The 21,121-nt window shown below is 49.1% G+C and overlaps 3 protein-coding genes across 10 annotated transcripts; 1 reads left to right on the forward strand and 2 right to left on the reverse strand.

Annotated features, from left to right (window-relative positions):
- Positions 1-8,568: 8,568 nt before the first annotated feature.
- On the reverse strand, positions 8,569-16,190 carry LOC1278030 (ral GTPase-activating protein subunit beta). Of its 7 annotated transcripts, XM_061661713.1 has the most exons (16): positions 15,879-16,189; positions 15,571-15,790; positions 15,265-15,294; positions 14,771-15,169; positions 14,442-14,702; positions 13,954-14,370; positions 13,626-13,793; positions 13,135-13,242; positions 12,919-13,059; positions 12,319-12,856; positions 12,035-12,249; positions 11,559-11,720; positions 11,103-11,243; positions 10,468-11,025; positions 8,922-10,377; positions 8,569-8,856 (listed from the first exon to the last, which is right to left on the reverse strand). In XM_061661713.1, exons 1-16 carry the CDS (start codon positions 16,068-16,070, stop codon positions 8,742-8,744), a joined length of 5,121 nt encoding a protein of 1,706 aa, XP_061517697.1. In that variant the 5' UTR covers positions 16,071-16,189; the 3' UTR covers positions 8,569-8,741. The 7 variants fall into 7 exon arrangements, with proteins under 7 accessions (XP_061517697.1, XP_061517699.1, XP_061517698.1 ...); XM_061661715.1 differs by lacking the exon at positions 11,559-11,720 and having other exon boundaries at positions 15,879-16,190; XM_061661714.1 differs by lacking the exon at positions 15,265-15,294.
- Positions 16,191-16,639: 449 nt separating this feature from the next.
- LOC1278029 (putative lipid scramblase CLPTM1) lies at positions 16,640-19,538 on the reverse strand. Its single transcript, XM_061661721.1, has 3 exons — positions 19,207-19,538; positions 17,485-19,132; positions 16,640-17,401 (listed from the first exon to the last, which is right to left on the reverse strand). The coding sequence occupies exons 1-3, from the start codon at positions 19,279-19,281 to the stop codon at positions 17,118-17,120; spliced, it is 2,007 nt and encodes a 668-aa protein (XP_061517705.1). The 5' UTR covers positions 19,282-19,538; the 3' UTR covers positions 16,640-17,117.
- Positions 19,539-20,099: 561 nt separating this feature from the next.
- On the forward strand, positions 20,100-21,090 carry LOC1278028 (ubiquitin-ribosomal protein eL40 fusion protein). Of its 2 annotated transcripts, none has more exons than XM_317555.4 (3): positions 20,100-20,251; positions 20,484-20,713; positions 20,798-21,090. In XM_317555.4, the coding sequence occupies exons 2-3, from the start codon at positions 20,488-20,490 to the stop codon at positions 20,956-20,958; spliced, it is 387 nt and encodes a 128-aa protein (XP_317555.2). In that variant the 5' UTR covers positions 20,100-20,251; positions 20,484-20,487; the 3' UTR covers positions 20,959-21,090. The 2 variants fall into 2 exon arrangements, with proteins under 2 accessions (XP_317555.2, XP_061517706.1); XM_061661722.1 differs by having other exon boundaries at positions 20,179-20,251; positions 20,453-20,713.
- The last annotated feature ends 31 nt before the right edge of the window (positions 21,091-21,121 follow it).

Genomic DNA, 21,121 nt, shown 5'->3' on the forward strand with positions numbered 1-21,121 from the left:
AAATACTTTTTAACGCCGCTTTCCGCCGCCCAACCGAAGCCCGAAGGAATGTATGCGTGTATGTGTGCGTGCGTGTGTGTGGTTGTATGTGTGCGTCGGGAGAGGCAGGGGCCAGTGTTCGAGCTCCGGTGTAAAAAAAGCTTCGAAGAAGGAACAACACAAGCTGTTCGGACGAAACTCGATTTTATGATGCACATTATCTTCGCTTCCTCTTTCAATGGCTCTGCGCAGCGGCGTACATCTCGCTTGCGGCATTCTTTTCTGACTGGTGGTATGGCCAAAACGCGTCTCAGTGGCAGTGGCGCAAAAGAGCGAGCAGGCCCCTTTGGGTGTGTGCATGTGTGTGTGTGCAAGAAAAGGGCAGCACAAGCCGAAGATGGCGGACGCACACCGAAAGCTTCGGAAGAATGGCCACATATAACCTACACATTCTTGAAGGCGTGCGCGCGCGCGCTCACGCAGGTCAGTCGCAGGCAGAAAGATTTTCTCCTCTCGATACGAAGGAATTGTTTTCCCATTCTTGTTTTATCTCGCTCACTCGTTCCTCCGGGCTTCCTACGATCGGCTTTTTTTTTGGTTTGTTTTACTCTTTCCTTCTGGCAAGCTTTCTTGCGATCGTTCCAATGCCCTGGCCAGTGGCAGTGGCTGCCTGCGCGTGTTCGGAATACACAGCGGGCACACCGATTCCTGGTTCCCCTTTTTGGTGTTGGTGATAGGAACGCACGCACTCAACACACACACACAACCTTACGGCCTCGGCTCGGTGGGTCGGATTGGGGGGGGGGAGTAGTGCTGGAGTGGAGTTTTTCACCTTATGCTTAATTATTCATGCCCCTCGCCAAGAAATCACCTGGTTTCGGTCTCCTCATAACCTGCGCCTGTGTACATGCCAGCACACATACACACACACGCATCCATGGGCATACGATCCGATCCTCGACAAAGCCCTTCACGCCCGGGCGCAGCAGTCTCTTTCTGGCGCGCACAGCAAATACCTTCGGTCAAACGGATTCTCTGTTGCGCCACCATAAAACGTGATTCAGCATGGTGTCGATGATGCTGTGCCGTGTGCGCCTTTCGGGCTCTCCCCGGGATAGGCATGCCATGAGAAACCGCGCGCGCTCCGGCTTCTCACACATTCCATCCCGCACTGTCGCTCGAGCCTCTTGAGGCTGCGCATTCCCTCTCTCTCTCTCTCTTTCATTCTGTTACACCTTTTTGCTGGGTGTTTCTCGTGCTCCTTGTCGCTTCAGACGCAGACAGCGCAGACGAATTTCGTTCTCCGCTCTTCGGGAGGCTTTACTATAAACGAGCACGTAATACAAACATTAGAAAAACACAGTTTTTCTTTCGCTCGCATTCACGAGCAGTGTTTGTGGTTCGGGGCGTGTGTGTGTGGTGTGGTGTGGTGGAGCGAAGCCAGCCAGCGATGGTGGCTACACCCGTTGTTGGCGTTTGTGCAGGCAGGCAGGCAGGTAGATCGGCCCGATGGCCTGAACGTTGCGTTTCCTTCGCAGCTTCACACCGTGGCACAACCACACACACACGAACACACCAAACGACGCATACCAGCGCGAACCATTTCCCTCCGATCGCATCCAGCGGCACTGTCCGGTTGGCGCACCCCCCCCATGGAGAGGAGGGTTGCTCGTTCCCGTTTGTCTAGAGTTTGGCCTCCAGCCGACATCGAGTGGTTTGGAGTATTTCTTACCCCCTTGTTTGCTGCTTGCTCTCTTTCAACTTCCAACCGCTCTGGGATAGTTCTGGGGTTGCTCCCCCCTCCCCATGTTTACGCCTCGCGAAGCTTGACACTAATCTCTGGGCCCCATACAATGGTATGTAATATGGCCGAACACACAATGCTTTCCCTACGCCGCTCGCCGGCATTACGTTGCCTTTTATTGCACACCCGCAGTATGCCGTTTGGTGGAGCATTTTGCATAGGTAATCGTAATCGTTGTCCTGTCCCTTTCACCCATTCTCTAGCTTTGGAACAGAACAACACATCTCCGACCAAAAGCGAGCAGTGACTCATTTTTGACTCAAAAAGGGGTTACCATTTTCTAATCAATGCAGTCACATTCAGTTCTACATTCGCGTAAAACTGCACAGTGCGACGAACGCACGAACTTCATTCAACTATCAAGCGCGCGGGGGGTTCGTCGCCTATAAATCGCCACCATCGTTGAAGTCTTTCGTAGCTCTGCTTGAGCCCGGAGCGTTCCATCTGGATTATTATTTATTCTGCTTCTTTTCTTCTTGCGCACCTTGTGCAAAGGGGCGGGAAGAGGAAAACACTATCATCAGCGTGCACACACCCGCCGCAGGGGGGGGGGGGGGGGGGGTTGGAAAAACTGATCCGTGGCCCACGGTAATGTCGCGCGACGGCCAAGACGACGACGGCGATGTCATCCATAAAAGCACCTCCCCGGCACACATCCGATGATTATGCATCTATTGGGTAACGAAGCGGAATTTCTAGCATTACCATATTTGTCTATTCAATTACGTAAAGGTTCTCCCATTTCCTCTTATTATTTCTACCAATCCTTCGCTTTCCGCCTCCTCCTCCTCCTCTTCAATGCACACACACAAGAACGGATTCTACGGAAAGGAGCACTCTTTCACAACGCTCCCATCTTTGCGCCAGCGCATGTACGTATGTATGCATGTATGCGCTTAATCTATTGTTTACCGCTTAGCTTCGGTGCTTTGCGCCTCGTCGGTGTGTGCGTATTTGCTTAAGCCCCTTGTTTGTTCTCGGTTTGCTTCAATTATTTTGAGCTGCCCGCGGTGGCCCCGGGTGTCTAGTTATGCGGCTGGGTGTAGCGCTCAGTTTTCCACGATTCGTTTACTTCCAATCCAGTTTCCAGTCCAGTGTTTGAAAAGCGGGATGCTCCCTGGTGTCCTTTTTTTTTCTTTCCTGCTTCGTTCCGTCCCTGTCCGGCTTAGTCCGAGTCCGAGATGCGCGCAGGAGACGTTGCTGGTTAAGTGTAGCGGCTTCAGATAAAAGATGGCTTTTGAACACCGGGGTCCAGTCTTGCAACCCCGGGAAGTCGCCATCAGGTTTTAGGGGTTGTCTGCTCTATGATCTCCTTTTCGTTGCATACTGTATTTCTTTTTATGAGAGTAGCAACCATTTCACGTTCCTCTTGCGTTTCCTAGCAACCAGAGAGCAAAATTGCCTTTCTCGCACGTTCTATTAGCGATCAACAAGCTTCGAAACCTTCACACAACAATAAGTAACTCAACCTTATGCAATATACTTGTTGTACAAATGATCACGTTGTCTGTTCTGTCTAAAAGAGCGCAACGCTCCAGCCTCAACTAATTCACAAGCCCGCGCACACATGCGCGAACCAATCCAATATATGACCGCGGGTCGTACAGATCCGTTTGTCGTTGCTCCGTCCGTCCGTCGTTATTGAGCATTCTTGCCCTGCACAGGAATCACAAATTAACCGTACAGCAAGCAACCAGCGGCTGGTGGTGGACCACACTGTAACAGCCGTTCATTAGTGCGCCAGCGTGGCATGACTCAGGCCCTTTTGCCATACCAACAACCTACCAAAGGCAGCTACAGCAACAACAAAAACACAAGAGACCATAATGGAGGTTTATCGTGAAATTACAATTTTAGAATAATTCAATGAATTGAACCAATCGATTGAAATTAGTTTCTGTTTCCCTCCACGACTTGGCATTTTTTGGCGTAAAACGCGCGTATCGTCTCATCCCTCTTTGTGGTTCCCATGTCGTTTGGTGGCATCTGACCAATTTCTCTAAACAATTTCACAACATTCGTCCTAGCAGCAGTGGCAGTGTGCTCGCTGGGAAGTTTAGGCAACTCGCGGAAGTGGCGCGGTTTGGCCACGCCATGGTTCGTAGCCGTGCTCCGTGGCGAATGCGAGTGTCATGGGCCAGCTGCAAGAATTGAGTGATTTTCGATCGATTGAACGATGGCCGACCGGATGGTAGGAAAACGCTACCTCCCCAGTGGTAGTGCGGAAGTGCCACCGTGTCTGATTCACTGCTCCATTCCATTTCATCAGGCTGCGATCACACCGCAACAGGCCGCAGCAGCAGCAGCAGCACCGATCACCACCCTCCTTTCTTCCTTTCTTTAACAAACGCGCTACTGGTTACTGGACGGCGAGGTAAAACATCAAATTCCTCGAATCCGGGCATGATTGAACAGCAAAAAACCAACCCTTCGACTTCTTCTCTCCTTTCGTTCTCTAATACCGAAATTTGTGTGTGCTTTTTTTGGCATTCAAACATAATTCTGTTTTGATCATCACTCCCGACGACGACGTGCGAGAGAGAGAGACGAGATCAATCGCCTAAACCAGACACTCACGCACACAGACATAGCTGGGACACAAAGCAAAATTCCTCATATTAGCTATTATGAAGCCCGGACACGTTTTTTTTCCCCTTTCCCGGGCCTGTTGTCCACCTAGCACGTAGGGAGTAAGGGGGCAAGAAATCGAAAACTAGCCCCGAAACGACTCGCTCAAATGCACAAGGGAGCGTTTTTGAGCGCAGACTGGCCGAGAGATGAGGCAAGATGAGGCACCAGAAAATGCGGTGGCTACCGAAAATTGCTGAATCAAAGCACATGTACTACAGCTATTGCTGGCCCCTTCACCCATCCGTACTGAATTCTTCCCTCAAGTCAAGTAGTTCTGAAGTTCTGAAGTGGAGACACAGAACGGCATCCACCGACCGGACAGAAAACCAGAAAAAGAAACCCAAATCGACTGCTGCGTGTGTGTGTGTGTGTGTGTGTGTGCTGTTTCGGTGATGAGTTCAACATTTGCGCCCAGAATTCGATTATACAATTATATATAATTTCACATAAATAAGTACTTTTGGGGGGCTTTGGTTTGCTGGTTTTGGGCTGTTCAAAGATGTTAATTGGGATTAGGTTTCAAATCTTCATCATCATCATCATACGCACAACGAGCTGAACGAGCACTGAAAAGCTCGAACCCACTGGCGGCAACAGAGAAGTGGTCTGTGTATTGTGGAAATCGAAAATGACCATACAACCGAAAGGCGGCCGCACCGGGCGCTTGGGAAGGTGGCAGAGCTGGCTGGCTGGCTGCTTGCTCATTTAATGCTTCGTGATGATCGTTGGTGGCAGAACGCTACCGGACTGGCCAATTGATTGATTTATTAGAATAAGTCATCGGTAGTAATTTCTGTTTGCTTCCCGCCGCAGCCGCTTTTCCCCACCGACTTCCTTTTCCTGCGCTAATCGGTATTGAGCTTTTTTTCTTCCTTCTCTTTTTAGTTTGCTTTGAAATGGGTCCAATTTTGATGCTTTTCCGGTTGCGATAAAAGAAAACGCGTGGTCAACTTGCGTTAATTCAGTTGTGCTTGCATGGGGAGTGCATGGCTGTGGTGCTGTGCTGCAGTGAACGATTTCGAGGGACGTTACAAGTCATACCGCGCCATTTCTCATGGTTCGCTCGACACAGCCGGTTTGAGAGAATCACTTTGAGATAAGATAAATTTGACAACAAACACTAAAGCTCTTTAGCTCTCTCGGGGCAGGAGACAGGTAGAGGTCCCTCGGCTAGAGGGACAGGTTTCGCGTAGGACAAGAAAAAGAAAAAAAAACGCGCTGGCCAGTTAGAAAGGGCTTCATTGAAGAGGGTTAGGCACCGGTCAGCAAGGTGTGTGCGTGTGTGTGTGTCTACCTGCGCAAAGGAAAAAGGATGTGATTCTTTCCATGTGCATCGATGTTGTTTTGCTGCACACCACCAGCGTCGGAGGAGGAGGACGGTAAGAGAAAACCAGATAATTTAGCAAAAGTAAAAAGTCACCGAAAAAAACACCCTCAGACACACACACACACACAAGCTCACGCAACGCGATTCTGTCGGGCGTACTCCAAACCAAAGCCTCTCGCCTCTCTATCTCACTCTCTCGCTCTTTCGTGTCTTACGAATTTTAATTGAAAGCAACAATTAAGCGAAAAACAAAATCCTCAAGCATAAAAGCAACAAACAAGCCCACAAGCAGCACAAGCACAGCAGCGTTTGCCACCGTGTTGCCCGTTTTGCTTGCTACCGGTTATCGGTATTTAGTCGGGCTGTTCCGTGTCCACCTTCCTTGCGCCCTTTTGTGGGGGGCTCCTGTAATTGTTGCAGAAAGGGACACAGCAGCAGCAGCAGCAGCAGCCCTTACACCACCATCACCGTGTACAGTCGGGGGGGTTTCGGGCGCGGCGAGAAAATGCCTACACTGGGAGGGAAACTGGTTCGAGATGGCTCGAAAAACGGGTCGTCGTCGTCGTCGTCGTCGGGTTTGTCATAGCCTCCTCTCCTTTTCGATGTTGCCGAACGAAAGCGGACCAAAACCGTGCGATCGATATAGAAAAAAGCACACACACACACACACACGCGCCACCACACCACTACAATCCACGTCGTTTCTTTAGACAATTTTTAAAAATGATTCTTCTTATACACATGCACACACACACACCAGGATGTTACGCCAGGCCACGCCAGGAATATCGGCCACGTCCGCTCAGGAACCGAAAAAAAAACAACAGGGAAACATTGCAAACACTTAAGCTCGAGCGGAAGAGGAGACAGCGACGGTTCTGCGCAAGCGCGCATGGAGCGAAGCGCGTGAAATGGACGGGATAACAGTGGGGACGACGACGACAACGACAACGACGACGACGGCGAGCATGATCATCACGTTTTACATCTTTCTTCTCTCGGGCTTCTTCCGTCCGACTGCATGCATGCATGCTCGCCGCGCAGGAGGAGACACGATCGTAGGATGTCCGTGTTGCGTGTTCAAACATACGCCAGTACACACAAAAAGGATGCGCGATCGCCACATTCTTTGGGCCACTGCTGCGGCTGCCCCTGTCCCCGCGTTACCTTCTATGGCGCAGTGTGTTCTCTACTTCCCTCCCTCGTTTGCAGCAGCAGATCGCGCTCAACTTGAATATTTATCGAGTCTGCGCACTGCATTCGCGCGGGCCGCCGCCGCCGCCGCGGCTTGCATTTGTTATTTTCATTTTTACTTCATTCATTTAATTCGTTCCACAGACACACACACACACACACTTGAGCAACTTATTAAACTTATCACTTTACCAACAAATTCTTGCAAACCCCTAAAACGTTTTCTTCGGAAAGCATCCATATAACTCTTCGTTACGCACGGAATCAAATGTGGCTAAAATACGATCACAACCAGCGAACCAAAGAAACAATTTCATTCTAGCTTTTGCGGCGATGGGAAATAATTTACCTGTAAGGATTTTTTTTTTTTGGCTTAGAAGAAGATTCCTTCCCGCACACACGCACTTGTTTCATGCACGTGCTGTACACTTGTGATTCGGTGCGCGGTTGCGCCTTTGTCTGCGTATCCGTTTTGGTGGGACTGGTGGGTAGCCCGCGCCGGCCGTTTCGACGATCCTTGTTTTGCCCCGTGAACGACGAAAATCGTGAAAATATTTTACCAAATTCCAGGGGATTGTAATTCTCTCTCTTCGTCACTTGCTTTATTGCCCCTTTTTTTGGGCTTCCCCTTTCTTTCTCTCGCTGCCCACACTCTGCTCGCGCACACACTTGCACACACACTCCAATTTGCTCATACACATACAGCAGCGCAACGGCCAAGGAACACTACGGGTGTGGTGTTGTACCAGAGCCACCTTCGATGCACTGTTTTGGCTCGGAATTTACGTACAATCTTCTTGCCGCACCCTAGCGCACAAACTGCAACAACCGGAAGCGCCAGCAGCACTTGTAACCCCCCGCACAGAACCGAGTTTCAATCACTCACTCACTCTATTGGGCAGTGTTAGAAGAATTACACCGACACACTTCACGCAACATCATGTTTGATCGCCTTCCCAGGGGCTCACAGCCTGCTCTTCTATCGCGAGCACTTTTATTCTGCGTCAAATACACTCTCTTCTCTCATCGAACGCAATTACACTGCTAAAAAGCGCACGTTTTTTTTGTATGGGGCTCTTGGTTTAATCAAATTGAGCTTTTGTCAACGCCAAGACACGCTGCTTTTTTTTGTTGCTTTGCTGCTTGCCTCTCAGTCACTAAAGGTTGCTCAACATTGCCCGCAAAAAATCGTGCGCCCTCCTGCTCAAACGACCGTTGTGTTGCGCGAACGAGTTGGTACTGGTGGTGAGATGCGCTGCCCGATCGTACGAACCCGGAGGGATCTCGCGAGTTGCTACGCGACCACACTCACACATGCCCAATGAAAACAAAGTTTACCATGGTGCCCCCTGTCATTTGCTGTGGCCGTTTGGAAGCGGGGGGAGATTTAGGATTTTTTGTAAATGAGGTGAGGTATAAGCTAGAGAATGTCTAAACTAATGAGCATAAATGTAAAAAAGTACTTTTTGTTTGTAATTAAGTAATGATATTCTTCGGATGTGTAACGCACTTACAACGACAGCGAACCCTGCCTTTTTACTTCTCTGAGCACATGCACACACACACACCACTCCATTGATTGGACCTGCTTTCATAGTGGAATTTGAAAACATAAAAAATGGCAAAAAATCAGTTAAAGATCGATAAGTTAAATAATAACGTTTATTTGAACATTTTAGATTCAAATAACAGTGGTGTCAATATTAGTATAACTAAGTCTGGAACGGAACGCGATTTGTAGTTTGATTATTTTAATGCAAAGGTGTTAATACTTTTTGTTTGCGGGTGCAATCGGTGCTTTTCTTCTTATATAGACGATTTAAATAAGTCAGCCAGCATCTCCGGCTCGGTCAGATCTTTCTTATATCTTTGCATCATTTCCTGGATCTTGATGCGGCGTCGAACGTGTGGCGGTTGGTAGCTGAAGAAAGGGAAAGAAGGATATTATTGAAGCACGAGTGAGGTTTATGTGATCGCAGAACTTACGAATCGTTATCCAGACGCTTTCGTTTCGCCATGTTACACGCGGTTTGGCGAATCAGTGATCCGATCACGCGCTTGCTCACTACCATTCCGTCTATTAGAGGGATGGCAAAGTTCATCCGGCCCACCGGTCCTTGCAGCTTCACACGCAACAGGCTCGAGGAAAGTGCGTGCAGATAGATGATGAAACATTCACTCGATGGAATCGACGCCACAGTCCCGTGCTGGGTGGAATAACCGGCCCGGGTGTAGGGCAGCAGTCCATCGATCGGGAACGTTAGATGATCCTCGTAGCTTTCCAGCCAAACGAGCAAAATCTTGGCCGAAGGTGCCGTGTACAGCGTGCTCGGTTTGGTTGCCCCCGTTCTGCGGCGCACCGGTGGAATCGGATCTGCCGATTTGCTCATCGAACCATAGCGGGCCGATTCACTGTCCAGCGAGTACTGGCGTGGCTGGTTGGTCGAAACGGAGGACGAGCGAGGCTGAATTTCGCTTACGCTACGCTCGTACGTCGTCGAGGCACAACTGCTTCCGTCGCCTGCGCCTGTATCTTCACCGGTCGTTATGTCCACCTTGTTGTTACGATTCGGCACCACGATTGCCATCTCGGAGGAAACATCGGCCCAGTAGAGCACCGTCTTTTCCCCATTCAGATTCCACTCTTCGGGTGAGCCGGTCTTTTGCTCGCCTTGCTGCGCACAGGGTTTATTGTCTCGCGGAATCTTCCAACTGCTGCCGATGAAACCGGTCCAGCCCGCGTGCTCTTGCACCGCCACTGGCCAGCCGATCGTGTACAGCATCCTCCAAAAATGCGGCTCAATCGAGGAGAGATTCTCCGGATCCATGTTGCCGATGATTTCCGCCTCCGTGCTTTGACCGGCCTTCACGTAGAACACGTGTATTGTGTCACAGGACCGGGGAGACATTTTATCCAACATTCTCAAATCCTGACAAAACTCTGGCTTGGATGTGTCCAGCGTCGTTAGCAGCGGTGCACTGCCGTCCAATTTTTGACCACTAGCGTTGTTCTGGCCGATGGTAAGGAATCCAAAATGGGACAGAAACAGTCTCGCCGCTTGAAACTCGTGGCAGACGCTCGGTGGTGATGCTTCCTGTGCATGCCCCAGCCCATCGACGGAACACTCCGTTTCGGCCCAGGATAATTTTTCGTAGCCCACCTGTTGCTCCACTAGCCGGGCCAGTTGTTTGGTGGACTGGTTGCCAATCTTTTGCTCCGCTGAATCCAATGTCGGAATGGAATAATCTACCACACACGGTGGTATACGGTCAACAGAGTCGGGAAAGTATTTGTACTCCATTTCCTGCCGCATCATAATGTCGTTCATGGGCACCGGTCTGCCCGGGTTGGGCGCATGATACTTTGTGCCCGATTTGCTTCTGGACAGATGACGCAATTGCATCGTCCAGGCGTGACGTCCGAAAGGACCGCGAATGAGAACTGCAAGAAAAGACACAAAGATTGCATTCATTAGCTCAAAGTAGCTCAAAAGTAGCTCAAAGCGACAGTGTACCACACCACAGCACTTACTTGTAACCGTTGGCTGAGGATCCTGATCGTTACCGAGCGGTTCCTCGAACAACGCGAGCACGGTCGAATTTTCCGTCACAAAATATTTAAACTTTTTGATCGCCTGCTCTTGGGGCAGCTCTCCCACATACTCTCCCGATGTGTTGGAATGTTTGGCCAGCACTACCTCGTCCAACAACGACGATAGCGACTGCTTGCCACACTCGTTCGGGAAGTAATCAATTTGCTCCAGTATCATCGTCAGCATGTTTTCGGCCGCATCGCGCACACGCATACTGGCCGGCTTGAGTTCCTTTTCGTCCTTGTACTTGACCGGTTCGCCCGGTTTCCCGACACTCTTCGAGCCCGATATGCCAAGCTCCACGACTTCCAGTACGATCGTAAGACACTCCTTGTCCTGCAGCAGGTACGGATGGTTCATCAGCCAGGCGGAGGTGCACTGGAACGCTGCCACGATCGTGCTGTGAAGGTCCTTAATGTGCGCCGGCGGAGGTCTCGAGCATTGGTAGCAGATGTAATCGCAGATCCACTTAACAGCTCGTTTGCATTCCAGAACATCTGAGGAATTAGTTGGAGTTAGTGCTAATTAGTGTAAAGTGCTAGTAGATTTGGGTATGGTGTTGCAATAAACGTACCAGAGTCTTTTACACGCATGCCTGCCAATCCCGTAAGCAGCTCCAGCGCTGCCAGCGATACGTTTAGGTCCGTTTTCCACGACGAAATCAGTCGATGACATACTAAGTAGGTCGCTCGCACAAACAACGCATGGGCGCTATCTGCGAGGGAAAGGGGAAAGGTATTATGATACAAATATTTGTGGCCAGCTTGGTAATCTACTTCGAGAGGTTAATGCGGGACACTCTATATAGGATTCTCACTAGCTACGGTTGTGTGCTGAGTCGCAACAAGTGCACTTTGAATAGGTGATCGATAGCAGCAAAGGTGTTACGAATACGAAAAGTTGAAAACAAAAGAAAACAGATTGTTGGGATAGTGTAGTATACCATAGCAAGGAAGCTAATGATAAACGAGCAAGTGTGTTGAGGGAACGGGAAAGGGAGAACAAGCAAAAGAAAAAACTAACTAATTACCATAAATTGCAGATGAACTCAATTCTAACTCATGAATAATGTCGGATGAGAAATCATCAAAAGCCGGCAAACTAGAAGGTTCATTGCTAAGTGTTGCGGTACTGTGTCCACCGATGCTGGAATTGGCGCTGTTCATGGAGTAGGCACTCTTCTCGGAGCAGGCTAGCGGTGAGGGGCGTGGTGGTAAAGGTGCGGTGAATGATGCGATAAAATGGTGCGATGACAAATGTTTCGTTCGTTCGTTCGTTCGGTTGATCGTTCGCAAAAGGATATGTTTTTGCGAAAAGCAATAATATATCAGATCAGAAGTTGAGATCAGTCAAACGAAACATTGAAATCAGTAAAAAAAAAGAAAATACAAGAATTATATATAATCAAAGCGGCAAATGCTGCGGTGAAATTCGTCGAGCGGTGATATGAAAGAAGAGAAACAACACAGTCAATAGGGTTCGGAAATCGGCCCGCGGAACGCTTACCCGAGCTGAGCAGATTGGAGGTTTCGGCAGTCGGATGTAGTGAATGTAGCGCTTCAGCGGAACCATTCTCCGTCTCCTCAAACGTTACCGAGTCCTGGACGCACAGGTGCAATCCACCGAGCAGCATGTGCGTGTTTTGAGGGTCCGTTTCCACTTGCAACGCATTCATGAGTATGTTGATAAGGCGTGGTTTAAGATGAAGGAACGTAATGCTTCTACAAAAGGAGTTATGCATCAAATATAATCGTTTCGCTGCACCAGATCGATCACCGAACTGAACTTACCGATCGTTCGGTCCACCCATAATGTCGCGTATTGGGAGCGTCTGGAAGTGTAGCGGAAGGGCCAGCATGGAGAGCAGTATGTTGATCGCCGCCCGTCGCAGCTCGGTTTTGTTGATGAGCACGTTTTGCGACCGCATGCGCAGATCCTTCTCGGGCAAAATCAGCTCCAGCGCGCTAATGAACGACGGCAACAGCACCTGTATGCCTTCCAGATCGATGCGAAACAGGTCGGACGAGTTGTACAATATGCTGGCGAGCGTTTCCATACACTCCCGGCTATCGTTCGTCTTGAGCCCCTGGTGCAGTGCCATATAGAAGCGGGCCAGGTATACGGGCAGAATTTCTTCGCCCGTTTTCTTCGCACAGAAGATGCGGCACAGTGCGCCCAGGGCTTCTGCCTTGCCCGACTCATACTTGTCGATCGTAAGCCCGGGCGAAACGTCGTTCACCTCGGACAGGGAAGGTGGCTGCGATAAACTGCCCTTGCGATTGTCCATAATCATGGAGGAAGGGCGCCGTTTCGCTTCAGCCGCTCGCTCTAAAAATGGTTCAAAATGGCATGAGTTCGACGATTTTAATGCAACAGCGAAGAACTCTTACTTTTGGTGTTTTGCATCCACGTGTCACCGCCGATGTGCGCTGCATCGAACAGCCATTCGCCGAAGAGATGCAAGATGCTGTTACACCTAGGACGGTTTGCCGCTAAAGGATATCGGTTTTCCTGGCATAACGACAGCATCGCTGATGGAGAGAACGAAAAAAGCGGACGCGATTGTTGAATCTGATAGTGGCCGGCCCCGGGGCAGCGTAACTTACACGAAAATCCCGTCGAAGGTAGAGAAGCCGATTGTGGTACATTGTTCGGATGGCTAGATGACGTGCTGCGGCTGCTAGTAAGCCCACTGAACGATCCTTTCGTAAATCCTGTCAAACACATGGACCGAAAGGGGTAACATTAGTCGTTGCGAATGATTTGCAATAGGATAAGAATGAAAAATGTGTTTTCGAGACATTGAACAGTGCGATGAAACCGGTTACGCGAAAAATCGCTACTCTACAGCATGAGCATGTTCGAACATGGAGCATAACGGCTATATGGCTGGTTAAACATGGTGCGCTACAGCAAATTATGATTGTACAACGAACGCTATCGAAATTGGGAATCGGGAAAATCGGTGAAAAATGAATAAATATTAGAAACTTTTGAACTCATAGCGTACAGAGCAGCCTAGAGATTAAACGACTACACAAACACAAGACACACACACATTCCGGGACGAAAACAAGCAAAACGAAATTCCACGCACCCTTCGCCTGCGCCATCGATATGACCGCATGTGCTGATGGTAGCGATGGGGCGACACTGAAGCTCTTCGCCAGGCGGCGCTGCAGCGGGGGAGTTGGAGAATTGGACCCGCCGTTCGTGTCGGCGATCAGTAATGCCGCCTTGCTATTGCAAAATCCCAAACTTTCGGCTATTATTTTGCGCGCGATTGTGTGTGCATGTGTGTGTTTGGCAAGAATGCGTCGGATGATGAGCGTAGTTTGGCAGTTGGTAAGAATGAGTTAAATTTAGTTAGTACACACAGCCAACAGTTAACGAACGTGGTGAGGGTTTGTTTTGTTTTTGCTGACCTGCGGTTGATGTATCGTACGAAAAACCAAATCCCACATTGCCACCATTCGCAGCTCCGGCGCTTCCAGCACTCGAACTACTACTACTACAACCTATAATACTAACATTGTTTATGCAACCGCTACCTCCACCGCTAGAGACTACACCCGGTGCCGATCCCGTCGGACCGGTGCCAGCGGCGGCGTTGCTGCCCACTACGCCCAGTGCGGCTCCGAGACCAAGTCCCCCGAGCCCTCCACTGGCACGCAGTACGCTCGGTTTGATCTCGCCTCCGGAGTGTCTAAAGCTAATGACGGATCCACTACTCGAATGCATTCCACCACCAACACCACCACCACCGTTTGCATTGTTTGTGAATGTAAGCTGACTGATGCTCTCGAGGAGATTGCTCTCGTCCATTCTATACTGCGCTATGCCTTATGAAAATGGACAGAATTGTCACGTGAAACAATCAAAAGTCGGAACGGAACGCTGCAACAGCACCTACCAAGGAAAGCGTCAACCAGTCCGGCAATTCCCTTCATGGTTTTGAGGAAAATTTGCGGCAGACTCAGCAAACAGGGATGATGCTGTGGTTCGATACCGTCCGCATTCAGTAGCACCGCCTGGATGAATTGTGGTGTGCGGCTGATCACCTGCGGACAGCACAGATCCGTTGGCGCACCGAGGATCTTCAGGAAGCGTATCCAAGCTTGGGCAATTCCATCGTTGGTCATACCGTCCGGTACAAGATGTACGTCCTCATCGGCTACAACGAAAACAAGCAGCGTTAGCAGGTCAGGTGGTAGTAGAACAGCCCTTTAAGGCATGACTTACCGATTTTCATTTCCGGAAAAGCTGGCCCGTACGTAAACTCGAGCAGTTTCGCCGTTAGCACCAGATTTACTCGATTCCACTGCTCCACCAGCGCGATGCGGTGACGCCAGGCGGCGCATGATTCCTGAAACGTTTTCCACAACGATGGCGATGGGAAGCATCTGCTGCACGCCAGCAGCCACACCTCGAACAGCACGCTCAGCACACGCTCGCAAAGCTGATCGCCTACGTCGTCCTTCACGATCGGTGGTGCGAGCAGAATCTCGTTGATGGCCAGCAGGAACAGCAGCAATGCTTCCCACGTTTCTACCGTCAGAATTTGCGAGTTTTGTGCCGTGTCTTGTAGCGTGCGTAGTACACGATGGCAAAGCACCGCCTGCCGATTGATCGTATCCGTACCTGTAAAAGGGTAGCGCAAAGGGGGTCGATTAGTAAAGCACATTCCGCCCGAGGAAGCAAGCAGCAAAAGAATAACAAAGTAGAAAAGCGGTCACCTAGTTCCTCTTCGTAAATGAAAGGCCAGACTTGAAACGAAGAAAGATTGGAAAATCAGTGCATGGAGTTAGTTAGTGCCAATTTGAGTGCGGATAGATAGGGCTACAGGAATCACACGTGTGCACACACATTAGACAAACTATGTAAAAAAAAGGTTAAATCGGTGCAAACTATACACCGTTGCATACACACGCACACGTACACTCACACAATGAAACACGTGTGAGAATGCATGCATTGTTGTTGTTGTTGGTGCATTCGAACACTGGCCCCCCAAGTGGGCCACACACTCTTTCAATCCGTACCTTCTCCAGGGCGGGGCACAAAGAGATTGTACAAATGTTTGATTATTTTCCGAACGTAAGTGTTCGGATCGTCGATTATTGGCCGGGGCACACTGAGCTTGGTCTGGGGCAGCACGGCACTGATCCATTCGCAGTAGATGTTCACACCGTCCTTAATGATGTCGTGTTCCGACAGCGGCAGCGACAACCCATGACAAATTACATCCATGCACCATTGCACCTGTGTGAAATAGAATGTGCGGTGAGTGGTGAGTGAGTGAAGAACCCCTCCCCCTCCCTCCTCTTCAACGCTCTAGCGGGATACGCACCTCCTGGTCGGTGTGAAGATTGCTCGGTTCTGCATTGTTGGTGATACCCAAGGTGCTGGCAAGCTGCTTGATCACAACAGCTGCTACATCACGACCCCCGACCGTGCTGAACTTGCCGAGCACGCTCTGCGTCTGGGCGTTGTTGATGTTTTCCGCAATTACCGGATAGAGTGAGGCCCACTCGGAATACATTATAACTCAATTAAATTGCCATTTACCACGGGATCCGTAATCGGGCAAAGGTGCGAAACACAACAACACAAACTGAGATTTGCTTTCGTCAGCGAAAGATGTTGCTTTGTTTTGACAGGCAGGTGGCATATGTATGCAGGGATCGTCAACGCGCGGTGAAAGCGGGCGTGCGATATTATTGCGATGTTTTTTAGGAGCTTTTTTAAATGGGTTCGATGTTTTTCCTCTGCGGAATTGCACGTGGGGGGTTGTTGTGAATAAAACGTGATTTTTTTTTTATTTTGGGAGGATCGACCGGATTTATAATAGTTTTTGAGCTATTTTCGTCATACATAGCTTAAAAGGTTAAAAAACATATAAATATAATGTGAAACATTAAAATGAACGCAGATCAAACAAAAGATTAAGCCCTGGATGGGTAACGAAACACGTGTTTCGAAATCTAAACAAGCACTATGAAAGATAATAGGATTTCGCTTATCAACATGATGTACACTGGCCTGTTGAGGTGATAGATAGCAAGAGTGTGTCATCATGAATCCATTCAGCTCGAAACACGGCGACAGCCATTCCAGTTATCCCTTTGTTCGGTGTTGAAACTCACACTTTCATCAGTTATCATACTACACTAACATGTACTTGTATCATGTAAAACATACCACAGCTCATTTCGTTTTTTTTCTTCCGTCCGGCACTACTATTACTGCTAAACGTAGTCTTTTTGAGAAACGAATGAACCTAGTAAAGCTTTCATATTATTGGTTACAGCTGGATCGGGTGTGATCATCAGTGGGGTGGTCGTTATACTGCTGCTACTACACTGCTTGCTAACAACTAGGACAAAATTAAATATACTTTACGTAGAAAAACAAATTCACTAGCATAATAAACGCAATACAAGATACAATTACGGGGCCACCGGTTGCCTGCGCGCGCGCACTCACACACCCAAGTGGGGCTTTTCCGGCTGTTCGCTCCAAGCAAAGGGCGCAAAGCGGCGTTCTAGTTATGTGAGTAACTAATGGTGTGTTTTTGCATATTGCGTTACTAGTCGTCCTTCTTATCCGTGGCCGTCTTATTGGCTCCCTTGCGCTTGGGGGAAGACTTTTTGTTCTTCCTTTTCTTTGCATTGGGCGAGGCAGGTTGACTACCGGCAGCTTCTTCCGGCTGTTCGTCGCCACTGCTGGCGATCGGCTCCGGCAAAGCGGTCGCTGGTGTCGTTCCTTCATCCTTGGACTCCAGCATTTCGGCCGAGAATCCAAACTCATTCACGCGCTTCGAATCAACCTTGTAGATCCAGCGTTGGTAAAGGAAGATGAAAAACACGATATCTACCAAGAGAGAAAAGGGATTACGTTTTAACGATAAATTGGAATGATGGAAGGTTTGTTTCGCATTTGCCAAGTCTACCTACCGTCACGGAAGCAGCCGATTCGGTACATCATCGGCATTTTGATGACGAACGCAAAGATGTCATCGATGAAGGTGTTGAGGAATTTGTAGGTCAACATTCGCCACGGCAGATGTGCGACCGACTTTAGCTTGTAGTTGATAAACAGCTGCGGGGTCATCATGATGAAGCCAAACGTGAGCAGGTATCCGTACAGCATGTTCAGCACAAACGAATACCATCCCTTATGCTCCTGATACAGGACGCTGTACACGCTGTACGCCACCAGCAGCGGGAAACACACCCATCCGAGATACTTAAATGCCAGATTATCGTAATGCCTCGTGCTCGACTCAACGTACGATCCCTTGTCGGTGAAGGTGATGCGCGGGAGAAATCCGAGCACACGGTTCTCCTTGGTCACGTTTATATTGACCACCTTCTGGATTTTCCACACCTCAATGCCGAGTCCCATGAAGCAGCTGATCTTAATCATAAAGTTGGTCTCATTGTCCAGCACGTACAGCAGCACGATCAGCGATTGGAAGACGCCGAAGAACACCGAGCGAACGGAAAGGCCCTCCAGCGATTTGCGGTTGTTCCAGAACTGGATATCATTCTTAAATGCCAGCAGCTCGAACACACTGTGCAGAAGCGTCACCACGATCGTGACGCCCAACAGGTACGGGTTCGTGTCGAGCAGCGCTTCCTTCAGCGAGTCCTGGTCCTCGTCCGTCTCGGAGCCGCCCGACAGCGCCTCCGTGAACATGTTGTTGGCCCATTTGTTGCGCATCGCTTGAGCGGCGTACAGCTGCCACTTGAAGAGCGATAGCGGCTGGTAGGACAGGTTCAGGTCCAGCACCGGTGTGGTGCGATTAATCGGCTGATAGTCCCGCATCATGTTCCAGTAGTCGTTGTAGAACACGATCGGCAGGTAGGTCTGTCCGCCTGGGAGAAATTTGATGTACTCATCCAGGGGCGGCGGCACCGTACCCTTCACCCAGTTCGTTTGATCCGTCACCAGGTTGATGGTCAGGTTCGGATGCCAGTGCGCCAGGATCTTATCGTCCACCAGTGCATCTTCTAGCTCTTTTTCGAACTTTTCCTTCTCGCCCGCCAGCAAGTTGTGCGTTTTGGTGCGCTTTATCCGCTTGTATTTGCTCAGCATTGCTCTCGCGTGGCCCATGTTTTTGCCGGCGAAATCTTCCCCGGCTGCCGGATTCGGGCTGAGGCCCGTCTTCGTCACGTAGGTATGCAGGTATATCGATCCATTGTTCATCAGCTGCTCGGAAGCTTTGATTTGAGTATTGAGCGTAAATATGCCGTCACCATCGCGGCCTCCGTACCAATCGCCGTAAATTAGCCCTTCCTGTAGCCAAACTAAGCTACTTGGATTGTTAAAGTCCACGTCGTACTGATCTTCGGAGATGTACACGTGCAAATCGAAAACGGTGCCATTCTCGAACAGATTCCAGGCGTTTATCTTCGACTTGCTCGCGGCGGCCTGCTGGTTCACCCCGGCGTCTGGGGCGGGACGGCGGAAGAATGATGATATGAAATAAATAATCAATGCACGAATGATCAGCGACTTGGTGATGGCGAAGAACGATTCAGCGCGCGACGGTTGCTGCTGCTGCAGCTGTGCTCCGGGCTGTCCTTGAACGGCGACACCCTGATGTAGGGAGAAAGGGGGGAGGAGTGAAATTTTCATCCAATATTCTTAACTTAATAATTACACCAACTTACATCAGCATCGGCCTGGTCGGTAGGTGCGAGAGGCTCGCTTTCTGCCGTAGAGTTGCCATTATCGTCGTTCGGCATTCTGTGTGGTTGTTTCACTTATCACTTGACTAGTCCTTAATTAGTAGTTGCAAGAAAACGATTCACTGTGACAACAGTTCGCTCATTACGCGGCCAATGGTTCTGGCCACTTGTTGTCGAGCACGAGTCTCGGAAGAAAATCACGGGCAAACTATCGGAGCCAGCTTCCGATATAAAAATATAAAAAAGCCCTTAATTGAAGTTCGCTCGTGACCCGCTAGGGAAAAAAATAGCACAACTGTCATGTTGACATTGTAGTGACGTGGTGATATGCTGGAGAAGGAGAAGGTTGCCTCATGTTCGTTAGCCGACGCACACCATATTTCATAGAAATGTATGGAAATTATTCAGGAGCAAGGATAATGTATTTAGAAGGTTGATTTTTATCGCTTTTGCTGGGCGACATTGTGGGGGACATCTGTCACTCTCTGCATACAAATTTCATTACCCCGCACCAGCCCTCCCCGATTTTTATACCGGAGCCCCAGGAAGAGAAATGTCAAGTCGAGAAATGTCATTTTGCTCTGAACAACTTCACCTTGTCATTTATAACACCTTGTTCAGGAGAATTGCTTCCAACTAAACAGCACATTTTTAAGGAGAGAGAGCAAGCATATCGGTTATTTTATTTGAGTCGCATCAGAAGTTCACAGAGTTTTTATTTGAGGACTCCTTTTGTGCGGACAGTTACCATTGTACCATTTTCTACTGTAATATATTTTTTGTTATCAATTCACCATAAGCGAAATCTTTTTTTTTTAATAATAATCCATAAAAAATATTAAATCAGTGATTAAAACTTAATTTATATTTCAGAAGCGCAGTTAATTGTCAAACTCGTTTTTGCGTTGGCACGTACAGTGTCAATAGTTGTACATGATCTGACCTGGTGTTTTGGTGTTTGTCGTTGTCAAAACTTCCTGTCGTTTTTCTTTTCCTGTCAAAGTGTACCAGCGAACAGACACGTTGGGTGAGTTTGCGTCGATTTTAGCGTAATTCAATGGAATAAATGATTTTAAAGTTGCATGCACTTGTCTCGAATTGTGCTAAACGTGAAATTACATCGTGATAGTGGTTTTTGTGATTTACAAACCCCCCATATCCGTTGTATTTCGTGCGACAGCGAGGCACAAGCTCTGGTGTGAACATAACCTCGAATGTCAAACTAAAGTTGTTCGTTCTCCTCCTCTTGTGGTTTACAGAAACATGCAGATTTTCGTGAAAACACTCACCGGCAAGACCATCACACTTGAGGTCGAGCCTTCGGACACGATCGAGAATGTGAAGGCAAAGATCCAGGACAAGGAAGGCATTCCCCCAGATCAGCAGCGTCTGATCTTCGCCGGCAAGCAGCTGGAGGATGGTCGCACTCTCTCCGACTACAACATTCAGAAGGAATCGACCCTTCATCTGGTGCTGCGACTCCGTGGTGGTAAGTATTTGCACACGAGATTGCTGCTGGGCACGGAAATGGCACGCTCTAAACTGCTAAACTGCTGTTTCTCTTCTCGTTCAGGTATCATTGAGCCGTCTCTGCGTATCTTGGCTCAAAAGTACAACTGCGACAAGATGATTTGCCGCAAGTGCTACGCACGCCTGCACCCGAGAGCGACCAACTGCCGCAAGAAGAAGTGTGGCCACACCAACAACCTGCGCCCGAAGAAGAAGCTGAAGTAGACGGTTACATTCATTCAACGCGATTGTGCTTGTTTCCTTCATTACTCTAGCGGAGTGAAGCGTTGTGGAACTATGTACATGTTTGGACCATCAGTGGAAAGGAATAAAAACACCGAGAGGTTCAAAACGTAACGTCGTGTAATGATGATGATGTTGTGTTCTG

This window comes from Anopheles gambiae, chromosome 3, assembly GCF_943734735.2.
Source record: "Anopheles gambiae chromosome 3, idAnoGambNW_F1_1, whole genome shotgun sequence".
Taxonomy (NCBI): domain Eukaryota; kingdom Metazoa; phylum Arthropoda; class Insecta; order Diptera; family Culicidae; genus Anopheles; species Anopheles gambiae.